This window comes from Styela clava, chromosome 9 (genome assembly GCF_964204865.1).
Source record: "Styela clava chromosome 9, kaStyClav1.hap1.2, whole genome shotgun sequence".
NCBI classification, from domain to species: Eukaryota; Metazoa; Chordata; class Ascidiacea; order Stolidobranchia; family Styelidae; genus Styela; species Styela clava.
In genome coordinates, this window is record NC_135258.1 from 4,227,888 (window position 1) to 4,251,702 (window position 23,815).

Consider the following 23,815-nt stretch of genomic DNA (forward strand, 5'->3'; position numbering starts at 1 on the left):
CAATCTCACGATTTCAAGAGAATACATATGATCAAAGTAGCGACGCGCCTGCATAACAATGCTGATTTAACAGGGGTCGCGGGTTCTTTAGTTTCCTCCATTTTCAGATTTCTCTCAAATTTATCAAAACAAAAGTTGAAATTTCAATACATGTCTTTAAAAAGTAGGAACGATATGAAAGGTTGAACCAGAATTTTGCTCTACAGGTATATATATAAATTCATAATTCATAATGTTATCAATTCATTGAGTTCCTCTTCCTGCTCCTTTACGTCGGCATTGCCAAGCTATAACAAAGCGCTTAGTAAATTTGTCCTTGCTACTTCCATCGCTAAACCTACATATTCCACTCATGTCTGCTACTTTGTTCACAGCAAAAGTCTAAAACATCTCATGAAGAATATTTCCAATATTGCCTGATTTGAAATGAATTTTAAAATAATAACTTAGACTCTAGAAAACTTAGCTTACAAAATTTTATTACTTATAAACCAGGGGTGGGCACACCGCGGCTCGCCAGACTTTTTGTGCGGCTCTTCTCACTAACATAAATTATTATCCAAATTTTAACTAAGAGAAAAACTTTAACGTAAACTCTTTTAATTTAATAAAAGTCGTAAAGAAGTTTTCGTCAATAATTAGGACAAATTATGTTTTAGTACAAAAATCGCTGTAGCGTTGAATTTAAGTCAGTCGAGTCAGCAAATCTTTCGTCACAATGGTCAATGTTTATTGATGCGTCGGCGATATTGCAGCTTGATTGCGGTTAGTTAGTCTAAGCTAATTTACTGTGCGATGTGTCCAAAATTAAAAAAAAACGAAAGTACGAAGATGAAAACATAGTTGCCTTGTTTATCTATTTATTGGTATTAGATTCTTGTGTGAATTTCTTTTCTGTTCATAGTATTTCGATAATATTAATAAATTCACAAATTCTGCGGCTCTTTTAAAGTTCTGACTTGCAGCATGCGGCTCTTATACTAAAAAATTGTGCCCACCCCTGTTATAAACTATACCGCATGAGAGGTAAATACCGACTGTAATTATGCGTTACGGTTGGATTTACGTATGAACTAAAATACTTAGACCAGTATCTCAGAATAAACATCAGCGAAGAGGAGAAGTTATAGATTAAACTTTCTGGCAAAACAAATTGGTAAATTCACTGTGATTTTAGTGTGATATAGTTACCAGAATACCAAGTGATGGTAAAGTACCAGCAACATTGCTTTGTATGTCGAATAAAAATGAATTAGTCTAAATAATCATATTCCTAATTGAGGAAATTTTGAAATATCTCAATCATTCAATTTACCTCAAAACAACAAGACCGAATTATGTGGTGAGGTTTCAAACAGGCGTGTACAGACATTGTATCAGTGCTTCGTACCGATCGTTTGTTGAGCGCTTATGAGGTAATGATTCAAATAAAAAGTAACCTTGCGTTTTGTTTGTCTTGGTTGTTGATTTGATAGAATATGTAGAACTCTTTATGATTCTTTATGGAAGACATGTGAGGCTATACTACAGCCCTCGCTATTTTTTAATTTACACGCTCACGCCCACTTGTCTATTGCTTGGCTGTAAGAAGACTTGAAATAAATGTGGTTCTACATTTCACCGATGGCTACAGTCGAAGCGTTGCTATAGGTGTATTGTACTATTTCTTATGTTTATATTAAATAAATAGGCCTATATCTGCTTTTCCACATCTTTATTCGGAGAAAAATGTTGATACCCCGTTTGCAAAACTGTTTTATTATTCGTGATTCATCTCCAAGATCCCGCTACTTTTAAAAAAAAAATTAGTAAAGCTAAATGATATCGCCATTATTAGAGTGGTTCATTACCAACTTAGCTCAGGGTGAAACTTAGCAGTTGAAATTAAATATACAAGATAGGTCGACTATTTCCATCTCTTCGCCAAATATATCTAGTTGAACAGGGAAAACTAAAGCGTAAAAAATACGTGTTGTAAATATAGATTTCATTAACCCACAAATTCAAAAAATATTCCCACACTGGGGGGGGGGGGGGATACCGCATGGAGGGTACGGGTGAAACAAGTTTTAGGGGTTACAAAGAGTGCAACAATTTAACACAAAGTACCGTATATATTCTACTTTTTTATACTTTAGATTTGAAACACCAAGCACGTATAAATGTGTATATACGTCTCTCTGTTAGTGTTTTTATACTACTAAATCTCCTTATTATTTTCGTTGCATATATATATATATCAATGTGTAAATACCCTATACGCACTCTATTATTGGCTTTTATACTACTAAGTCTTCCTAATAACGTCGTTGCGTACATATATAAATGTATATATACTTCCCACTATTAATGGCTTTTATACTACAAAGTCTCCCTAATAAGTTTGCTGCATATATATATTTATATATGTATATATGAGTTCCCTTATTACTAGTTTTTATAATACTAAGTCTCCCTAATAAGTTTGTTGCATACATTTATAAATGTATATATGCGTCCCCTTATCACTGGTTTTATACTACCAAGTCTTCCTAATAAGTTTGTTGCATACATATATAAATGTATACATACGTCCCCCTATTACTGGCTTTTGTACTACCAAGTCTCCCTAATAAGTTTGTTGCATACATGTATATATGTATATATGAGTCCCCTTATTACTAGTTTTCATAATACTAAGTCTCCCTAATAAGTTTGTTGCATACATATATAAATGTATACATACGTCCCCCTATTACTGGCTTTTGTACTACCAAGTCTCCCTAATAAGTTTGTTGCATACATTTATAAATGTATATATGCGTCCCCTTATCACTGGTTTTATACTACCAAGTCTTCCTAATAAGTTTGTTGCATACATATATAAATGTATACATACGTCCCCCTATTACTGGCTTTTGTACTACCAAGTCTCCCTAATAAGTTTGTTGCATGCATATATATATGTATATATGAGTCCCCTTATTACTAGTTTTTATAATACTAAGTCTCCCTAATAAGTTTGTTGCATACATATATATATGTATATATGAGTCCCCTTATTACTAGTTTTTATAATACTAAGTCTCCCTAATAAGTTTGTTGCATACATTTATAAATGTATATATGCGTCCCCTTATCACTGGTTTTCATACTACCGAGTCTTCATAATAAGTTTGTTGCATACATATATATATGTATATATGAGTCCCCTTATTACTAGTTTTTATAATACTAAGTCTCCCTAATAAATTTGTTGCATACATTTATAAATGTATATATACGTCCCGTTATTACTGTTTTTTAGACTATCAAGTCTCCCTAATAAGTTTGTTGCATACATATATAAATGTATACATACGCCCCTATTACTGGTTTTTATATTACTAAGTCTCCCTAATAACGTCGTTGCATACATATATAAATGCATATATGCATCCCTTTATTACTGATTTTTATACTACTATGTCTCCCTAATAACGTCGTTGCATACATATATAAATGCATATATACGCCCCCCTATTACTTGTTTTTATACTACTTGGAAATATAAAAAAAAAACATGCACAAGACAAATAAATAATGAAAAGAAAAACTAAATGTTGATACTTTTCCAGAATTCATGATCAACAACCTGCTGAATTGTTAGTAGTTGGTCTTCATCATCGTGTGTCATTCTTGTGAGCAAATCACCAGCCAAGTGAAGGTTAGGAATAAGTAGAGTACTGGGATTAAAAGCAAGCGAAAAGGAATATTAAAAAACACGAATTTCCTGTTGATTGGACCATAATTTATACAAGTTATACCCTGAGGTAATAATATCACTTATACTGAGATTATATCCATAGGAGTAATATGGTATAAAATAGTTCTGAAAACTAAATTTCACATTTTGCATGTCATGTGAAAAAAGAATACTCCCCTCCATTTCCCCATGATCAATATTATATTTATGAAGATGTTGTAGACCACTAACTAATTGTTTTGCATGTACGAGAGCAAGTCTAGGATCAAAAGGAATATTGTTTTTTTCCCTCTCTTTGTAATATTCATGAAGAGTCTGGAACTGGCATCTTTCAGTAGCAATAAAATGTTGACTTGTTCCATTCACACGACCACTAGTCATAACAGAGATTAGGTTTGGATGAGGTGGAAGTTGCTGAAGAGCTTCTAGTTTGTAAAGAAAGTCTGCATCCCACGAAGAAAACACCCATATTGCTAAAGGTTCTGTCTCTGAATTCGGAAGTTTCCGTTGACCTTCGTAAACTGTGAAATCCGAAAATTCATAAACCACATTGTCTTTATACCACAAGATATCATCAGTGAGATGTATGCGATCTAAAATGTCATATTTTTAGAAGAAAATTAAACACAAAACTTGATCTGAAGGAGAAAATAGTTAAGTGATTTACAAAATAAATATTACTGTAGTTTAAATCTGGACTTTTCAAACTAGGGGTCAACGTGAGAGCGCAAAATTGGGGTCGTGGCAAAACTTTTCCGACACTACCTCATGTTAAAACCAAAATATTGATCAAAGATGAAACCAGTACGAAGACCAAGATAAGATATTTTGTGCAAGAATCCGTCTCTTAAAGGTATTGTCAATTTTAGTACTTTTAAAATATTTTCTGTATTATTTAATTTTGCTTTTTTTTATTTTAGTTACTGCGAGTCGAGAAAAAATTTGCCAATGCCAAGTCGCAGTTAACTGGCGTTATATTTTTGCACAGACTTGGTTTTGATGGTACATGATGGCAGAATTATTTATTCAAAAAAATTTTGAGCAAACATAACATCATTTCTTATCCAAGATAGTTTTTTTGTGGTAAATCGGATACAAAACACCCGGAAATTAAATGTTAAGTAAAAATACAAGCATTGTTAAAATAAACTTATCTTACCTACGGAGGTCGAAGCTGCCTTCCTATTCTTTGCTTGTTCTTTAAGATATTTTACAAAGTGGAAATTATTAACGAGCTTTGATAATGAAGTTGCAACTTGTGAAGAATGACTGAAATTATGATTGGCTAGTTTTAGTTGAAAAAATTATTTGACTACCACAGCCAATAATAATATTCTATTCATCTATTGCTAAGGTTAATTCCTGCATGATATTAGTCATGTTAAACACACCAATAAAAAACATTTATAGCCTCCTGCTCAATCTAGGACAGGAAAATTATGTTATTTTGCAGTTTGTTTTAGATTAACAGTCGCCTTAGTCAATAAAAATACTCCTGGGAATTAATCTTGGTAATTTTAAAATAAAATATATTGTCCACAAAAAATATTTGTAAGATATAATAAATCAATATACAGGCTAAGTATACAAACATTTTAGTTTTCTTTCTTGTTGACAAATCTGATTTAAAAGTTCCATTCTCAAAATGTGGAAGCAAAAGTTTATCATGGCTGCTCGTTAGAGAGCTGCCAGGTGTAGATTCTTCCTGTAGATCTCGGAATAGTAAACCTGAACAGAGAGTTTTCTTTGATAAGTGTTAACTTTCAGTTAGCAATCACAATATCTCAAATAATATTTTTTCCTACCTTTTACATTTGTTGGAGCCATATATTTATGAGAGAGAACCTCGTTTATTATTGGACGTTTACGAGGAACAAACTGCAGCATCCATTCCAGTAAATCTTTTGCAACTTCTTTATCTGGAACTAAAAGTCCGTCCAGGTTCAGGTTTTTATGGTTTTTCATGAAATGATTCCATAGATCCCTTTCGTCACCAAAGGGATGTTTACCGTCACTCCATACATAGTAAACAATGACAGCCAGTGAATATATGTCAGTTTTTTGTGAAGTTGGAAATCCAGGCACAAATGATTCAGGGGGTCTGTAACCGTCAGTACCGAGACCTTTTCTGGTGTAAACTGTTTGAGTCTTTGACTCGATGACTTCACTTATGCCAAAATCACCAATTTTGACAACTTTTTGATCCAGGGATAAAAACACATTATCAGGCTTAAGATCTTTGTGCACCACAAGTTTATCATGAATGTATAAAATTCCAGCAACTAACTGTTTTGCAAAATCAAGTGCAAGTTCAGGATCGAATGGGATTTCGGTTTTCTTTCGATTTTCAACAAAACCTCTCAAGTTGTCTTGGTTACATTTGTCCATTGCAATGTACATATATTTCATTGGACCTTGTTGGTATTCATCTGAATGAATCACAGAGACTACATGAGTGCTAGGGTTCAGTCGGTAAAGAATTTTTGCCTCTTCCACACTTTGTTTGTTGTATTGAACTAATTTTATCGCAATCGGACGAGTTCCATAAATTGCACTCGATATTTCTCCTTCATATACATCGCCATGGTTCGAAATTTTTTTATCTTGAAACAGCAAAATAGAATCGGAAAGTTTGATCGAATCTGAAAAAACAAAATTTGATAAGGTTTACAGATTTCCACCCAACAGACCATTTGACCACAATGTGGCATTAAAGAGTTTAAGACTGTGATATTTAAGTTATGAGTTTAAAGTATTAATATACAAATAGGAGAAAATGATTGTTTAATTTCTTTTAACATCAAATTAAAGCATAGTTATATCAAATTAGACTTGCAATATTATTTTTATATTCATAGGTTCATCAAAAATAAATATAAACTAAGTACGCCACTATCACCTCTATCATCAGTTTGTAAGATCTTAATAAAGTTATAACTCGTTCCTCACCAGACATAGTAGGTCTTACCTGTATTCGTTAAGTTGGTTTCCGTACATCTGATCTTAGCTGGTGGTTCATCACCACTTTCCTCGATTGCATGCTTTGTTGTTCCACCAAGGCTTTCCATAACAGTTCACATGTGTGGCTTCGTTACCGCACAAGTTATAGAAATTTTAAATGCGTTGAACCAATACCCTTAACAGTATTTTTTTTTGTTTTTCTTTATACCCAATGAGATATATTACGATCGAAATGAAAGTTAATGTTAGCATGAAATAGCAATGCTTAATACATGCATTTTCAAAGAAACTTCACTGTATTTCATTCCTTGTGCAAATATTTTCGATTAAAGCAAAATCTTATGTCCTCAATTGCTCCTGACACCCACGACTGCTTGTCTAATGCCATATTCTGTGCAAAACGTGTGGAATTTATGTAGTTTGGTTATACACGTCTTAGTTTGGTTTATCAAAAGGTCATAAACTCGTGCCTGCCTCCTTACGTTGCACCTAAATACACACTAAGTACCTTCTAGCGCTTGACTAAACAGTAGCGAAGAGAATGAATTGCTCAAACTTTTGGACAAAACAAGATGGTGAATTTACTGTGATTGTAGTGTGATATCGACACTAGAATACCAAGTAATGGTGAAGTTCCGAAGATGAAAATGAATATGGTCTGAATGATCATATCCTAATTAAGAATAACTTTTTAATTGTTTTTCAATTTACTTTACAAAAAGACCTTATTATGTGATGAAAATTATTGGGGTGAACAAACATCGTTTAAGTGTTTCGCAAATATTTTATAGGTCGCACAGAATGTACCAATTTCACACAAAGTACTATAATTATTCTACTTGTCTAGACTTAAGAATCTAAACACAAACATTAAAACTAGTGAAAAAAATAAACCCAACGATTTCAAAAAATAGATTGGATTATGTAACGGCGCGCTTGCATAACAATGCTGACTTAACAGGAGTCGCGGGTTGTTTACTTCGCTCCATTTTCAGATTTCACTCAAATTTGTTAATTCTACAGCTTGTTCAGTTCAAACCAAGTTAAATGGAAAACAAACTACTTGAAGAAGAAATTCAAAACAAGAGTCAAAACTGACTTATGCTGTACAGGTTTAGGTAAGGATTTTATAAATTCACAATTCCTAATGTGCTCGATTCATTACGTTTCTGGTTTCGCTCGCTTTTCTTGTCCTTGTTCTAAATCTGAGCTATAATAAAGCGCGTAATAAATTGGTCAGTGCCCCTTCTATCGCTAAACCTGCATATTCTACTCATGTCTAATTCTCTGTTCAGAGCAAAAGTCGAAAACACCTCATTGAGGATATTATGAAATTGCTTAAGCATTCAATTTACCTGAAAACAACATGACCGTATTATGTGGTAGAAATTACTGGCGTGTACAGGCAACGTATCAGTGGTTTGTACCGAGTGTTTGTTGAGCTCCAATGAGGTAATAATGCAAATAAAAAATAACCTCGCGTTTGTTTGTCTTGGGTGTTGTTTTGAGCAAATACGTGGAACGCTTTATTACTATTTATGGGAGACGTGTAAGCCCTCGCTATTTTCGAATTTACGATCCCATCTATTTGTCATTTGCCATGCTGTGAGAAGACATGAAATAAATGTGGTTCTACATTTCAACTATAGCTACAGTCGAAGCATTGTTATAAGTGTATTATTGTACTCTTTCTCGTGTTTATATAATCCTTTTTCAGGCCAATATCTGCTTTTTCTCATCCTTATTGGGAGCAAAATGTGGAACCCCCCTTGTAAAACTGTTTTGTATTCTTGGTTCATCCCCACGAGCTGCCATTTATGGAGAAATTTAGTACAGCTATCTGATATCGCCATTATTTAATTCGTTCATTACTAACTTAGGTGAAACTTAGCAGTTCAAATTTAATATACAAGATCGGTTAAACATTCCCATCTTTTCGCCAAATATATCTAATTGAACAGAAAAGCTGTAAGTGCTATGAATATGTGTTGTGAATAAAAATTTCTTTAGTTTTAACCAACGAAATCAAATAAATATTTCCACAAAATCAATCTTTTGCCTTGCGATGCTTCCGTCTAAGTCCGACAAAAAAATAAAATTTTTCTGCTTGTTATTCACCTTAATTCAAGCTATACCGAGATCAAGCGACGAGAAATATTGCGGGCGTATATGAAATCCCCCGAAATCTGTCACTGAATCTTTTACGCTGATATTACCAGGCTAGTATACAACATTACCCAGTGTCTAACTTAGGAAGAACTTTTTGTTTTATTTTACACAAAATAGATTTTTGTTAATTTGATAATTCATTAAATACAATAATACATGCTTAGTTCATCCACGACTCGAACTTATTTAAATTCCTAATGCACGGATCGGATTCGAATCACTGCAACCTAAAATAACTAAGTTTTTGAGTCGCTTGTAATCTCAACGCACGAACAATCTGTTATAACAACGGAATTTTTATTTTTTGCCATTATTTTGAACCATCGAAGACAATGTCTCTTGCATTCATTTGAACACTTGGGGGCGTATCAGACCGGCTATTTCCACACCACTACGCAAAATGAAGATGGTTGGAATATCTGTATCGCCATATCCTGGAATTTGAGCAGACATTATATGACTGAGGAACTAATTAAGCAATATCTCTCATGTTTAGGTGTTTCTACGTTTTATCATATTTTGTTGAAACGTAGGTTTTTTGATGATGAAAACGAGCGTTTCATTGTCTACATTGCCACATAGCGTTGTCAGTAAAAATTTTACCACGCTGTGGCTTTTGTCCAATCCTATATATAGTTAAGGTCTTGCCTTATTTGTTATTTTTCAAAAGTCTGACACAAATATTAGTTTGAAACAAATTCCCAAACTTTCAGACTTTCTCAAAGAATTATAGTTCCCAAATATTCTGGCATACTTTCAACGGATGTCAGTCCCTAATTCTTTTGGCATGCTTTAGCATTTTCTAGTGCTCAAGTCGGAATCTTCTTAGGATGTCAATTTCACGTATGCTCATTATATACTGTCAACGTTAATCACTGTTGGATTTATTCATAACTGTTAGAATTAAAATCACGGGTGTCGCTGCTCGATAACCAGTAATGTTGTACCACGTCTCCCTTCACTCTGAATTAATATTTTTCTTCTTTTTATGTATTGTTTATTCGTGAAGTGTACTTTAGTATGGTGGAAAAATAAATTACTGTTTGATTGCTTGCCACTGCACCCCTGATTACCCTGCGTGGATTCGCAGGTTCGAGTCCTGTGGGCGATAATTATGCGCGAGAGCTTCCTCCACCGTAAAGTTCATGCATCTGAAACAAATAATAAGTGGCTAACCAATCCCATACTCAACATGGACTGATACCCGGAGCAGAGTCCGTGGTTCACCATGTGAATATTCGATCTCAACGACTTTCCTGTCCCCCAGGATGAATATGTAAATCCTATCCGGCGCTACAGTTGTTACCAAGAATGTGGAAACTTGAGTCGAAAATCACTGCTTGAAGTTGGAGATCAAAATTTGCAACGCCTTATCATTTAAGATAAAGTTTTAGTGAAAATGTAAAACCGACAATAAATTAATACCATATTTTCAATAGAAGCGTCTTCCTCGACACAGAATAAATTGGTAATATCCCATCCTATCCTGAATGATGCATGCTAACCAACATTTTCAACCGAAACTAAATAAACGAAACGTCAATGCTTGTGACGAGTTCATGTGTCGAAATAACACTTTTCATCTTTAAACCAAAACGTTTTTTTATCGAAATGAATGATGGTAATTTTCCAACAGTAGATATCGCTGAAGAGTATGATTAGTTTAAAGTGCACAGAGGTGGGTTCGAATTCCTATTAGGACACAAGTCAGTCTACTGTTAAATCAATAATGTAACTGTTATAAAGCAAGAAGAATAAGTAAATATAGTAAGAATCGAGCAAAACAGTCAGGGTGAGGAGCAAAGAAACAGCGAGTAGTAATAAGTGAGTCCGTGGGCGAAAAGCAGGCGAGGATCGCAAGAATCGAGCAAGTGGCTTTATAGATATGGTCAACAATGAGGCAATAAATAGGATTAATAAGTAGACAAATGGCATGCAGGAGACGAGAAAGCAGCAGACGACGCAGGTGGCATAGCCAAATCGATATAAGGGCTAAAACAATGGGGTAAAAAATAATGAGTGAGCCGATTGCATGGTAGGTAGGGCAAGCGAGGTGGCAAGCAGTGCTCTCTTACACAAAATGAAGGAGTGTCATGTAGGGAGTTACAGAGGCGATATCAGAGTAATGGCAAAGAAAAAGTGAGTCTCATGTAACAGGAGGATTACAGCGTAAATAGTCCGGAGAGCAGCGAGCAACGAGAGTCGGCAATGGTCGTAGGAATCAAGCATAACACTCAAGAAGAACTAGCCAATCGACACCTGATAGAACGAAAAGGATATATAACGTATATACGTGGCTTTTATACTACTAAGTCTCCAAAATAATGTCGCTGAAAGCATACATAAATGTATATATATGTCCCCCTATTCCTGGTTTTTATACTACTGAGTCTTCCTAATAACGTCGCTGCAAACATATATGGATATATAAATACGTCCCTCTATTCCTGGTTTTTATAATACTAAGTCTCCCTAATTACGTCGTTGCATACACTTATAAATGTATATATATACGTCCTCCTATTCTTTATCCGGATTTATTTTCTCACGGAAAAATGTAAAAATTCGACTAACAAACTTTTTCACTGCTCTTTACGTAGGAATGACATTTCAAAAACAAGACGTCATAGATTACATTGTATAAACAAACAACTAATTTAAAAGGAGGAGAGGTAATGACGTTATCAGGAGACAGAGACGCAAAGACCAAAGATATTACGTCATATTCGGAACATCACCACGAAGAGACACATACTGCCTGCCAAAAGGTTTTAGAAAAAATACAAAAAAAATATGAAAATTTAGATAATTCGTGTTTGGTATGTAGTTGGGATTCTTGGATCCTGGATCCTCCAGACACATAAATTACTGAAAACATAAAATCCATCACTCAGAAAATTGTAGAATTCACCTCGACCGTTAGTACTTGCATACCCCTGCCGTATATCGTTAGCTAGCTGCGGTGCAAGTTACGCAATTACTGAGGTTGTCTAACTAAAATTAATCTTAAACAAAATACAAGAACGAGTTTACTTATTTACACGTCATTCAACACCCGCCCCATACCCTCCTCCCTGGATACCCCACTGGACTCAACTAATTTATTTTTTAGGCTCATAAAATCCAAAAACGACGTTATTAGGGAGACGTATATATATATATATATATTCGAATATATATGCAACGAGTTTATTAGGGAGACGTTGTGGTATAAAAAACAGTAATAGGGGGACGTATATATACATTTATATATGTTTGCAACGACGTTATTAGGGAGACGTATATATATATATATACGTCTCCTATTACTGGTTTTTATACGACCAAGTCTCCCTAATAACGTCTTTGCATACATATATAAATATTCGCCCCCCTATTACTGCTTTTTATACTACTATGTCTCGTTTATAACGTCGTTGCATACATATATAAATGCATATATACGTGGCAAGATGGCGGACACCGGAACGTAGTATATCAGGTTAGGGCTAGGTCATAATTTCAGGTACAAATACTTTGGGAGTCACTTGGCACACATACTAACCTGGTACACATACTACGTTCTGGTTCCCGCCATATTGGTTCACATACTTCTAGATCGCCCTGGTTTTTATACTACTAAGTCTCCAAAATAATATGGTCGCAAAAATATAAAAATGTATATATACGTCACCTTATCACTGGTTTTATACTATTAATTCTACCTAATAACGTCTATACTTACCACTCCGCATGTACGATTCCATTCTACCAACCCCAACTATCCACACAAATCACAAATTATAAAATTTTTCATATTTTTTTGTGTATTTTTTCTAAAACCTCACCGGAGTCTTTTTGACAGGCAGTATGTGTGCCTTCGTGGTGATGCTCCGAATATGACGTAATATCTTTCGTCTTTGCGTCTCTGTCTCCAGATAACGTCATAGCTTCACCTCCTTCTTTTAAATAAAAATATTTATCAGATTCGATCTTGTCCGCCTCATTTCTGATATTTACATTTCTTTATTTATTTTATTACTTTCGCCTTACTATCTATTATTTGTAATGTATCGTGAACTGGTTATTATTTTGGTGGGGCGAGAGACAAATTATAAAAATCGGGCGCGTCATAAAAAGTTAGAGAACCACTGGATAAGAAATTAAGTAGATTTTTGATGAATAAAATATAAATAAACATGTTGTACTCCACTAGTGTTGCATCTTTTAATAATAGCTTGTTTAAAATAATCGATTGATTACCTTTGTTGTGTTAATTTGATCAATTTCCTTTTCATAGGTGTCTTCAGATCAATTTTTCTGTACTGTTTCGTCGAGTCTTCCGCTTCAATGGAGCATAAGTAATAATAATATCTGTTCGAGACATCGTCGAGTATACTGTTGAAAACGAGGATATAAATCAACTCATTTTTAACATAAATTAATATTGGCTGTGTTCGGCATTGCAAGCAAATTTACATAACTGTTGATAGTTTAACATTTCCTACGGTATGAACTATTGCGGTGCAAAACAGATGGCGTGGGATTGTTCGTGTGGGTAGGAAGAAGGATAATAACCCCCTTTCAGCTCCCAGTAATACTATAAAAATATTTATTCAATTTTAGTTCTAATAATCGTTTAGGACTTTCTTTCCGATAACCCCAGACGATCCCATACCCAACCTAGTGACTATAGAATAATCTGTCTAATAGCGTATACTCCCGACAAATAATTATATAAAGACTATGTTATTCAATTTTGGGAACACTAAGATTGCTTGATCCTTTGCTGTTGAAAACCAGTTTATGTAACAACTAGTCTTGATGGGATTCACAAATTTTCCAGAGGGAAGAAAGCTGATATGTTTCCGGAAAGTATGGTGCACATATGGTACACATTGGTAGCTGTATTATAATCTTCCATATTGGAAAAAATGTTTATCCCGGACAAAAAAAATGAACGCTCGCCCTGGAGGCATCTCTGGTCTAAAACAACTTTTGTTCACTTCAGCTAATCCAACACGAGCCGCCTAATGAAGAATTTTTATAGCGATACAATGCGCATTTCGATTGATCAAGGCTCGCACAATCGGCCACTACCGTTGCGTAAATAATTACGTTGCTGTCGCGACAAAATATAAAAATTAAAACCAGTACTTACAGAAGCTCTTCCTTTCTTCGTCAAAGTCTTTGAATGGATGTAAAATAAATTTACAAAAACAAACGCTAAAACATCTCTATAACGTCGTAGTAAATTTACAAAAAATATCAAATAGGTGAAATTCTTGATTTTAAAATTACCTTTATTTTGCAAATTTTGTGATTAAACTTGGACACTAAGTAGATTTTTTGTCATTCATTTCAAAAAGCGAGTATTCATCGATCGTTACCAGGAAATATATATAGTACACATACAATATAATTTATTTCACAGATGTAACTTTTTATTTGTATTTCCATGATTCTGCAAATATTAGTTTTCTGCACTGCGACTTTTACATCTCGTTGTTAGAGTGAAAAAAAAATGGGTGAACGCCGGTGAGAAAATTTACGAAATATGATGTGAAATTTTTGTCTACACGCTGCAGTTTAAATAATTAACTTTCTACAAACAGGGGTCAAGGTTATACAAGTCACCAAAGTACGATTCTCGGAAGACGAATCTGCTATCGAACGACCAGTGCGCGACCACCGATTTGAAGCCTCCAATAGTAGGTGGTAGATCTGGTGGCCATAAGTAGTTGGGAAGACTGGGTGGTTTGGTAAAGGGTGGTTTGGATGATTAGGTAAACATTTATTAAAATGAGCTAAGTAGTCTAAACAAAAAAGGCTAAACCCATCATTCTGATCAAAAAATGTTTTTTTTTAACTGATTTTTACTAGTTAAAAAAAGAAGCTTGACTTAGTCTGTAGAACATGCACAAGACAAATAAATAATGAAAGAAAAACTAAATTTTGATACTTTTCCAGAATTTATGATCAACAACCTGCTGAATTGTTAGTCGTTGGTCTTCATCATTGTGTGTCATTCTTGTGATCAAATCAAAGGCCAAGTCAGGGTTAGGAATCAGTAAAGCACTTGGATCCATAGCTACTGTAGAATCTAAGATTAGCCCTTGGTCAATCTGTTTATTAGACCACAATTTATACAAGGTGTGACCCAAGAATAAAATATCATTTTTAAATCTGGAATTATATATGAGAGAAAATGAAAAATAAATCTGAAAACAAATTTTCACATTTTGCATGTCAAGTGAAAACAGAATATATTTCTAATTTTCCATGAGTAGTATTATGTTTATGCAGATGTTGTAGACCACTAACTAACTGTTTTGCATGTATGAGAGCAAGTCTAGGATCAAAAGGAATTTTGTTGTTCTTTCTCTCTTTATAATAATCATCAAGAGTTTGGAACTGGCATCTTTCAGTAGCAAGAAAACGTTCCCTTGTTTCCTTCCAACGACCATAAGCAATAACAGAGATTACGTTTGGATGAGGTGGAAGTTGCTGAAGAGCTTCTAAGTTGTTAAGAAAGAGTTTATCCCAAAAACACACCCATATTGCTAAAGGTTTTGTAACTGAATTTGGAAGTTGTTGTTGACCTTCGTAAACTGTAAAATCCAATTCTTCATGAACCACATTGTCTTTATACCACAAGATGTCATCAGTGAGTTGTATGCGATCTGGAAATGTCACATTTAAAAAATTTATTTGAATTAAAAAACAATTTATAATAAACCTTGTGTGTCAAATGACAATTTTAATCATGGTCACGGTAAGTATACAGTTCAAAACACTCTTAGTTTGGCACAATATGTCATAATATTTAGAAAAAATTGAAGAAATACAAATGTCAAGCCCTAATAGCTTTAGTTTGCAATGTCACCGTTGCGTTAATTGCGGTTTATGTGCAGGCACTTTGGAGTTTTTCGAGTTAAATTCAAATGCAAAAAAAAAGTTAATACGCTTCAATACAAGGAATAATGAAATAAACCTTTCTTACTTTTTGAGTTCAGAGCTGCCTTTCTATTCTTTTCTTTGGCTTCAAGGTATTTTGCAAAGTGGAAATTATTAACAAGCTTTGATAATGAAGTTGCAACTTGTGAAGAATGACTGAAATTAGATTGATTAGTATTTGTAGAAAAAGTTATTTGATTGTTACGAATAAGTTTTATTACCTATTGCTATGGCCCATCCCTCCATGATAACAGCCATGTTAGATACACCAATAAGAATATATATATCCGTAACAACATGTTTAATCAAGGATAAGTGTGACCAGGATTCTTATTTTGAATTTATGTTTATTTTAGATTTGGTATTGCCTCATTCGGAAAAATACTTCTGCAGTGGGAACTATTTTTGCTAAATCTAAAATATATTGTTCACGGAAAATATTTGTGAGACAGCCACAATTTGTGAAACAATTACAAAACATGGCTGGCTCAATAGACAAGGGTTCTATTTGCTACCGCGAAAATAAAATATGGGTCGATTTCCTACGACCTATATAAACCCTTGTTTGATAATTCGCACGCTAGAAACCAAGTTTATTGGAATGTGTAAATAGGAACATTCGAGTAGAACGAACAAATTGCTGACTTCTCAATGCTGTATAGGGGTCATGTAACATGTAACCACCGGTCGGTCATGGCTTTCTCTACTATAAAGCCCATGCATCTGAAACAAATAAATGGTTAACTAATCCCATACCCGACATGGACTGCTAACTGAACGAGAGGCAGTGGTATGCCATATGATTAAGCCGTTTATCGAATTATTTCTCCCCCGTGATAAAATTATAACTCAGGCTTTTTGCAAAAGCAAGTTGGGAACATTCATGAAGGAAGACTGCAAATGAGTAATATTCAAATAATACAGCAAAATAAATACACAAACCTTGTAGTTTTCTTTTTTGTTGGCAAATCTGATTTGAAAGTTCCATTTTTAAAATGTGGAAGCAAAAGTTCGTCATGGATGCTTGTTTGAGACCTGCCAGATGCAAATTCTTCCTGTAGATCTCGGAATAGTAAACCTGAACAGAAAGTTTTCTTTGATAAGTGTTTAATTTCAGTTAGCAATAGGGCAATATCTCAAAAACCCCTTACTATAAGAAAACGTTTCCAAACATGGAAAAAAATAATATAACTGAAAGGTTGGGAACCACAGCTATAAGTTATTGAGGGGAAAATGAAATGGAAAAAATATAGCAAACTTCACGACGCGCAGATTAGAAATAGCAGTTAAATTACAATGTATATGTCAATGGCCCGATACCCAGCACATCTAGTTGACCAACCATTAAAATACCCATGTATTTACATTTCAATCAATTTTTCTTACCTTTTACATTCGGTGGAGCCATATATTTATGAGAGAGAACCTCGTTTATCATTGGACGTTTACGAGGAACAAACTGCAGCATCCATTCCAGTAAATCTTTTGCAACTTCTTTGTCTGGAACTAAAAGTCCATCCAGGTTCAGGTTTTTATGATTTTTCATGAAATGATTCCATAGATCCCTTTCGTCACCAAAGGGATGTTTACCGTCACTCCATACATAGTAAACAATGACAGCCAGTGAATATATGTCAGTTTTTTGAGAAGTTGGAAATCCAGGCACAAATGATTCAGGGGGTCTGTAACCGTCAGTACCGAGACCTTTTCTGGTGTAAATTGTTTGAGTCTTTGACTCTATGACTTCACTTATGCCAAAATCACCAATTTTGACAACTTTTTGATCCAGGGATAAAAACACATTATCAGGCTTAAGATCTTTGTGCACCACAAGTTTATCATGAATGTACAAAATTCCAGCAAATAACTGTTTTGCAAAATCAAGTGCAAGTTCAGGATCGAATGGGATTTCGGCTTTCTTTCGATTTTCCACAAAACCTCTCAAGTTATCTTGGTTACATTTGTCCATTGCAATGTACATATACTTCATTGGACCTTGGTGGTATTCATCTGAATGTATCACAGAGACTACATGAGTGTGAGGGTTCAGTCGATAAAGAATTTTTGCCTCTTCCACACTTTGTTTGTTGTATTGAACGAATTTTATCGCAATCGGACGAATTCCATAAGTTGCACTCGATATTTGTCCTTCATATACATCACCATGGTTTGAAATTTTTCTATCTCGAAACAGCAAAATAGAATCGGAGAGTTTGGTCGAGTCTGAAAAGGGAGAATAAAATAGAAAATAAAAAGATTTAATATATTTATGATATAAAATAAATTATTGCCAAGCAGATCACTAACCAAGTAGCACCCAATAGTGATCGAAAGGTTGCTTGTTCAAAACTACACGAGGCAATTGGGAGCAAGAAATAAAAATACAAACCAACCTTCACTATCTTCAGATTCACTTTCTCTATTTTCCTCCATTTTCATACTTTTCTCATATTTGACAATTCCAACCAAAGTAAATTAAACTAAATTAAATTTAACTACTAGGAGAAAAAAGGTTAAAATTTCACTAGCCGTCATACAAAAGACGGAATGATATGTTTGGTTAAAAGTGACTTTTGCTATACATATTTAGATGATGTTATATAATTTCATGATGGGCGCGGTTTTCTGTGTTCATGTTCCTCCCTTATTCCAGCCTTGTTCTAAGCCAGCGTTCCCCAACCTTTTTTGGTCGCGGACTATTTTCTCACCGGCGAAAACCTTTGCGGACTCAACGTGCGTTTTTTACAACCGTACTCTGTGTGAAGAAGTAATAAAACGAAATACAACAGAATTTTAACGAATTTCAAAATGGGAAAATGGATTCGCCGCAATTGCGCGTTTGTTAAAAGAGCCGACTTTTTTTAGTGTATGAATGGCCATTTCTGTCGCACAATATTCAATCTATGACAACAACGAGAATTTAAAATGTGTTTCTATTTTAATTTAATTATGTTCATGGTCACTCGCGGTTGCGTCTACTTATGACAAGATGAAAGCATTACTTCTTTAAAATGCCACGGCAATCTGCGAACATATTAATATGAGAATATATTGCCCGATTATATTTAGCTTTGATAAATATTTTTTTGCGATCTTGCGTATCTGTAATCGCCGTTAGACACCTACCAGAAAAAAAATTATTCCTCATTATTCGAGCTCGCGAGAAACACCACTCGGGTAATATCCACGCTTGTGCCGGCCGACTCGTGTTTTCATCGATGTGAGTTGTGTAATCCAATCGTTTGATTAAGCGACGCGCAAGTGACCTGTCGCGTCACCTGTTACCAAATTTTCGAATAGTATATTTGCTATTTTAATAGTTTGTATGTATTCGAATATAAGCCCAGCCCTACTCAGTAACCAGTAATTATTGACTCGATTAAACTTGAATAAACTTGGTTTTTATATTTTATGTAAATCCCAACGTAACTTGGCTGGCTGATGGTTAAGTTTACCAAAAACGTTTGCGACCCGCAGTGAATTTATGGCTCGCTGCGGACTCATTTAAACGCTCCGCGGACTTATTTGAGACCGCGGACTCGGGTTGGGAAACACAGTTCTAAGCTATAACATAGCGCGTAATAAGTTTGACCCGTGTTCCTTCCATCGCTAAACCTACATATTCAACTCATGTTCGCTTCTTTGTTCGTCGCAAAACACCTCATGAAGAATATTCCAATATTGCCTGTTTTAAAATAAGTTTTGAAGTAAGCTGTTAGGCTATGAGTAACAACTTTTATCACTTATTAGTTATGCAACACGAAAGGGCACAATCATAAATTTTTTGCTCCTGGAATTCACTCTAGAGAGCAGCGATATTACACGTGTTTTTTCCACAGTATGTTCCGTAACGACTGTAATTATGCGTTACGGTAGGATTTACGTACGAACGTAAGTACACAGCCCAGCATCTCAGAATAAACATACGCGGAGAGGAGAAGTTATAGATTAAACTTTGGGCAAAACAAATCGGTAAATTTACTGTAATTGTGTGGAATCGATACCAGGATACCAAGTGATGGTAAAGTTCCAGCAACCTTGCTTAGTATGTCGGATGAAAATGAATTAGTTTGAATAATCAAATCTTAAGTAAGAATAATTTTTCAATTGTTTTTCAATTTACTTTGCAAAAAGACCGTATTATGTGATGGAAATTATTAGTGTGAACAAATATTGTTTAAGTGTTTTGCAACAAGCTTTATAGGTCGCAAAAAGTGCACCAATTCTACTCAGAGTACTATAACTATTCTAGTTTTATAGACTTGAGATTCGAAACACAATTATTAAAACTAATGCAAAACATAAATCTCACGATTTAGAAAGAATACATAGGATCAGAGAAGCGGCGCTCTTGCATAACAATGCTGATTTAACAGGGGTCGCAGGTTTTTTATTTTCCCGCATTTTCAGATTTCTCTCAAATTTTATAATTCTACAGTTTGGCCAGTTCAAACCGGAATATTTCAAAACAAAAGTTGAAATTTTACTAGCCGTCTAAAAAAGGAGAAGCGATATAAAAGGTTCAAAACTGACAGGTTTAGATGGGGGTTATATAAACTCAAAGTTTAAAATGTGCTTGATTCATTGAGTTCCTGTTCTCGCTGCCTTTTCTCAGCCATGTTCACTGATATAAATCGTGTTAGAAAACAAATTGGGCCATCACATTGCTAAATCCACATATTTACTTCTCTGACTTCTTGTCTAATGCCATATTCCATGGAAATTATGTGGAATATATGTAATTTAATATATAGTTGCACGTCTTAGTTAGGTTAATAAAAAGTTAACTCGTGTCTGTCTTCCTAGTTGCTGATCGGGGAATAAGCCTAAAAAACTCATGGAAAATATTCATAATTTTCCATGCTCTTAGGCTCTAAAAACTTAGCTTACAAATTTTAATTTTAATCGATACACGTGATGGTAAACATTGCTTTGTATATCGGGGAAAATGAGTATAGTCTGAATAATCGGCTATTCGGAAGTTTGTGTAACAAGAAGGCGGGCACCGTAACGTACTAAGTGTACCAGGTTAGTGCATACTTTTATTTCAATTTTTCTTATTTTTGTTCTATTACGAGTTCGGGGACTAGCCAAGTGCCTCCTGTAGTATTTGTACCTGAAGTTATGGCCTAGCTAGCCTTAATACGTTGCACTGTCTGCCATCTTGGTCCACATACTTCTGGAGTATCGAAGAGTCATTGTTTTTCAATTTTCTTTGCGAAACGACCGTGTAATGGGAAGAAAATTATTGGTGTGAACATAAATCGTTTTAGTGTTTCGCAACCAATTTTATAGGTTGAAAAGAGTGCACCATTTTCATACAAAGTACTATTTCTATTCTACTTTTATAGACATTGAATTAGTGCAAAACATAAATCTCAATCTCACGATTTCAAGAGAATACATATGATCAAAGTAGCGACGCGCCTGCATAACAATGCTGATTTAACAGGGGTCGCGGGTTCTTTAGTTTCCTTCATTTTCAGATTTCTCTCAAATTTATCAAAACAAAAGTTGAAATTTCAATACATGTCTTTAAAAAGTAGGAACGATATAAAAGGTTGAACCAGAATTTTGCTCTACAGGTATATATATAAATTCATAATTCATGATGTTATCAATTCATTGAGTTCCTCTTCCTGCTCCTTTACGTCGGCAATGCCAAGCTATAACAAAGCGCTTAGTAAATTTGTCCTTGCTACTTCCATCGCTAAACCTACATATTCCACTCATGTCTGCTACTTTGTTCACAGCAAAAGTCTAAAACACCTCATGAAGAATATTTCCAATATTGCCTGATTTGAAATAAATTTTAAAATAATAACTTAGACTCTAGAAAACTTAGCTTACAAAACTTTATTACTTATAAACCAGGGGTGGGCACACCGCGGCTCGCCAGACTTTTTGTGCGGCTCTTCTCACTAACATAAATTATTATCCAAATTTTAACTAAGAGAAAAACTTTAACGTAAACTCTTTTAATTTAATAAAAGTCGTAAAGAAGTTTTCGTCAATAATTAGGACAAATTATGTTTTAGTACGAAAATCGCTGTAGCGTTGAATTTAAGTCAGTCGAGTCAGCAAATCTTTCGTCACAATGGTCAATGTTTATTGATGCGTCGGCGATATTGCAGCTTGATTGCGGTTAGTTAGTCTAAGCTAATTTACTATGCGATGTGTCCAAAATTAAAAAAAAACGAAAGTACGAAGATGAAAACATAGTTGCCTTGTTTATCTATTTATTGGTATTAGATTCTTGTGTGAATTTCTTTTCTGTTCATAGTATTTTGATAATATTAATAAATTCACAAATTCTGCGGCTCTTTTAAAGTTCTGACTTGCAGCATGCGGCTCTTATACTAAAAAATTGTGCCCACCCCTGTTATAAACTATACCGCATGAGAGGTAAATACCGACTGTATTTATGCGTTACGGTTGGATTTACGTATGAACTAAAATACTTAGACCAGTATCTCAGAATAAACATCAGCGAAGAGGAGAAGTTATAGATTAAACTTTCTGGCAAAACAAATTGGTAAATTCACTGTGATTTTAGTGTGAGTTACCAGAATACCAAGTGATGGTAAAGTACCAGCAACATTGCTTTGTATGTCGAATGAAAATGAATTAGTCTAAATAATCATATTCCTAATTGAGGAAATTTTGAAATATCTCAATCATTCAATTTACCTCAAAACAACAAGACCGAATTATGTGGTGAGGTTTCAAACAGGCGTGTACAGACATTGTATCAGTGCTTCGTACCGATCGTTTGTTGAGCGCTTATGAGGTAATGATTCAAATAAAAAGTAACCTTGCGTTTTGTTTGTCTTGGTTGTTGATTTGATAGAATATGTAGAACTCTTTATGATTCTTTATGGAAGACATGTGAGGCTATACTACAGCCCTCGCTATTTTTTAATTTACACGCTCACGCCCACTTGTCTATTGCTTGGCTGTAAGAAGACTTGAAATAAATGTGGTTCTACATTTCACCGATGGCTACAGTCGAAGCGTTGCTATAGGTGTATTGTACTATTTCTTATGTTTATATTAAATAAATAGGCCTATATCTGCTTTTCCACATCTTTATTCGGAGAAAAATGTTGATACCCCGTTTGCAAAACTGTTTTATTATTCGTGATTCATCTCCAAGATCCCGCTACTTTTAAAAAAAAAATTAGTAAAGCTAAATGATATCGCCATTATTAGAGTGGTTCATTACCAACTTAGCTCAGGGTGAAACTTAGCAGTTGAAATTAAATATACAAGATAGGTCGACTATTTCCATCTCTTCGCCAAATATATCTAGTTGAACAGGGAAAACTAAAGCGTAAAAAATACGTGTTGTAAATATAGATTTCATTAACCCACAAATTCAAAAAATATTCCCACACTGGGGGGGGGGGGGGGGATACCGCATGGAGGGTACGGGTGAAACAAGTTTTAGGGGTTGCAAAGAGTGCAACAATTTAACACAAAGTACCGTATATATTCTACTTTTTTATACTTTAGATTTGAAACACCAAGCACGTATAAATGTGTATATACGTCTCTCTGTTAGTGTTTTTATACTACTAAATCTCCTTATTATTTTCGTTGCATATATATATATATATATATATATATCAATGTGTAAATACCCTATACGCACTCTATTATTGGCTTTTATACTACTAAGTCTTCCTAATAACGTCGTTGCGTACATATATAAATGTATATATACTTCCCACTATTAATGGCTTTTATACTACAAAGTCTCCCTAATAAGTTTGCTGCATATATATATTTATATATGTATATATGAGTTCCCTTATTACTAGTTTTTATAATACTAAGTCTCCCTAATAAGTTTGTTGCATGCATTTATAAATGTATATATGCGTCCCCTTATCACTGGTTTTATACTACCAAGTCTTCCTAATAAGTTTGTTGCATACATATATAAATGTATACATACGTCCCCCTATTACTGGCTTTTGTACTACCCAAGTCTCCCTAATAAGTTTGTTGCATACATATATA

General features: G+C 34.4%; 2 protein-coding genes across 2 annotated transcripts; both read right to left on the reverse strand.

The window, feature by feature from the left end:
* Positions 1–3,534: 3,534 nt before the first annotated feature.
* LOC120339789 (uncharacterized) lies at positions 3,535–10,134 on the reverse strand. Its single transcript, XM_039407992.2, has 5 exons — positions 6,693–10,134; positions 5,530–6,366; positions 5,317–5,452; positions 4,884–4,993; positions 3,535–4,317 (listed from the first exon to the last, which is right to left on the reverse strand). Exons 1-5 carry the CDS (start codon positions 6,790–6,792, stop codon positions 3,734–3,736), a joined length of 1,767 nt encoding a protein of 588 aa, XP_039263926.2. The 5' UTR covers positions 6,793–10,134; the 3' UTR covers positions 3,535–3,733.
* Positions 10,135–16,671: 6,537 nt separating this feature from the next.
* On the reverse strand, positions 16,672–18,223 carry LOC144427236 (interferon-induced, double-stranded RNA-activated protein kinase-like). Its single transcript, XM_078116108.1, has 4 exons — positions 18,184–18,223; positions 17,177–18,013; positions 16,733–16,868; positions 16,672–16,684 (listed from the first exon to the last, which is right to left on the reverse strand). The coding sequence occupies exons 1-4, from the start codon at positions 18,221–18,223 to the stop codon at positions 16,672–16,674; spliced, it is 1,026 nt and encodes a 341-aa protein (XP_077972234.1).
* Between the last annotated feature and the right edge of the window lie 5,592 nt (positions 18,224–23,815).

What these genes read in the sequence shown, in the direction of transcription:
- LOC144427236 (XM_078116108.1), bottom strand. Translation starts at nt 18,223, where the DNA reads ATGGAGGAAAATAGAGAAAGTGAATCTGAAGATAGTGAAG. An exon ending in TGAATCTGAAGATAGTGAAG is followed by an intron (nt 18,014 to 18,183) that starts GTTGGTTTGTAT and finishes CTCCCTTTTCAG; the next exon opens with ACTCGACCAAACTCTCCGAT. An exon ending in GGCTCCACCGAATGTAAAAG is followed by an intron (nt 16,869 to 17,176) that starts GTAAGAAAAATT and finishes CTTTCTGTTCAG; the next exon opens with GTTTACTATTCCGAGATCTA.
- LOC120339789 (XM_039407992.2), bottom strand. Translation starts at nt 6,792, where the DNA reads ATGGAAAGCCTTGGTGGAACAACAAAGCATGCAATCGAGGAAAGTGGT. An exon ending in ACAAGAAAGAAAACTAAAAT is followed by an intron (nt 4,994 to 5,316) that starts GTTTGTATACTT and finishes TCATAATTTCAG; the next exon opens with TCATTCTTCACAAGTTGCAA. An exon ending in GGCAGCTTCGACCTCCGTAG is followed by an intron (nt 4,318 to 4,883) that starts GTAAGATAAGTT and finishes ATGACATTTTAG; the next exon opens with ATCGCATACATCTCACTGAT.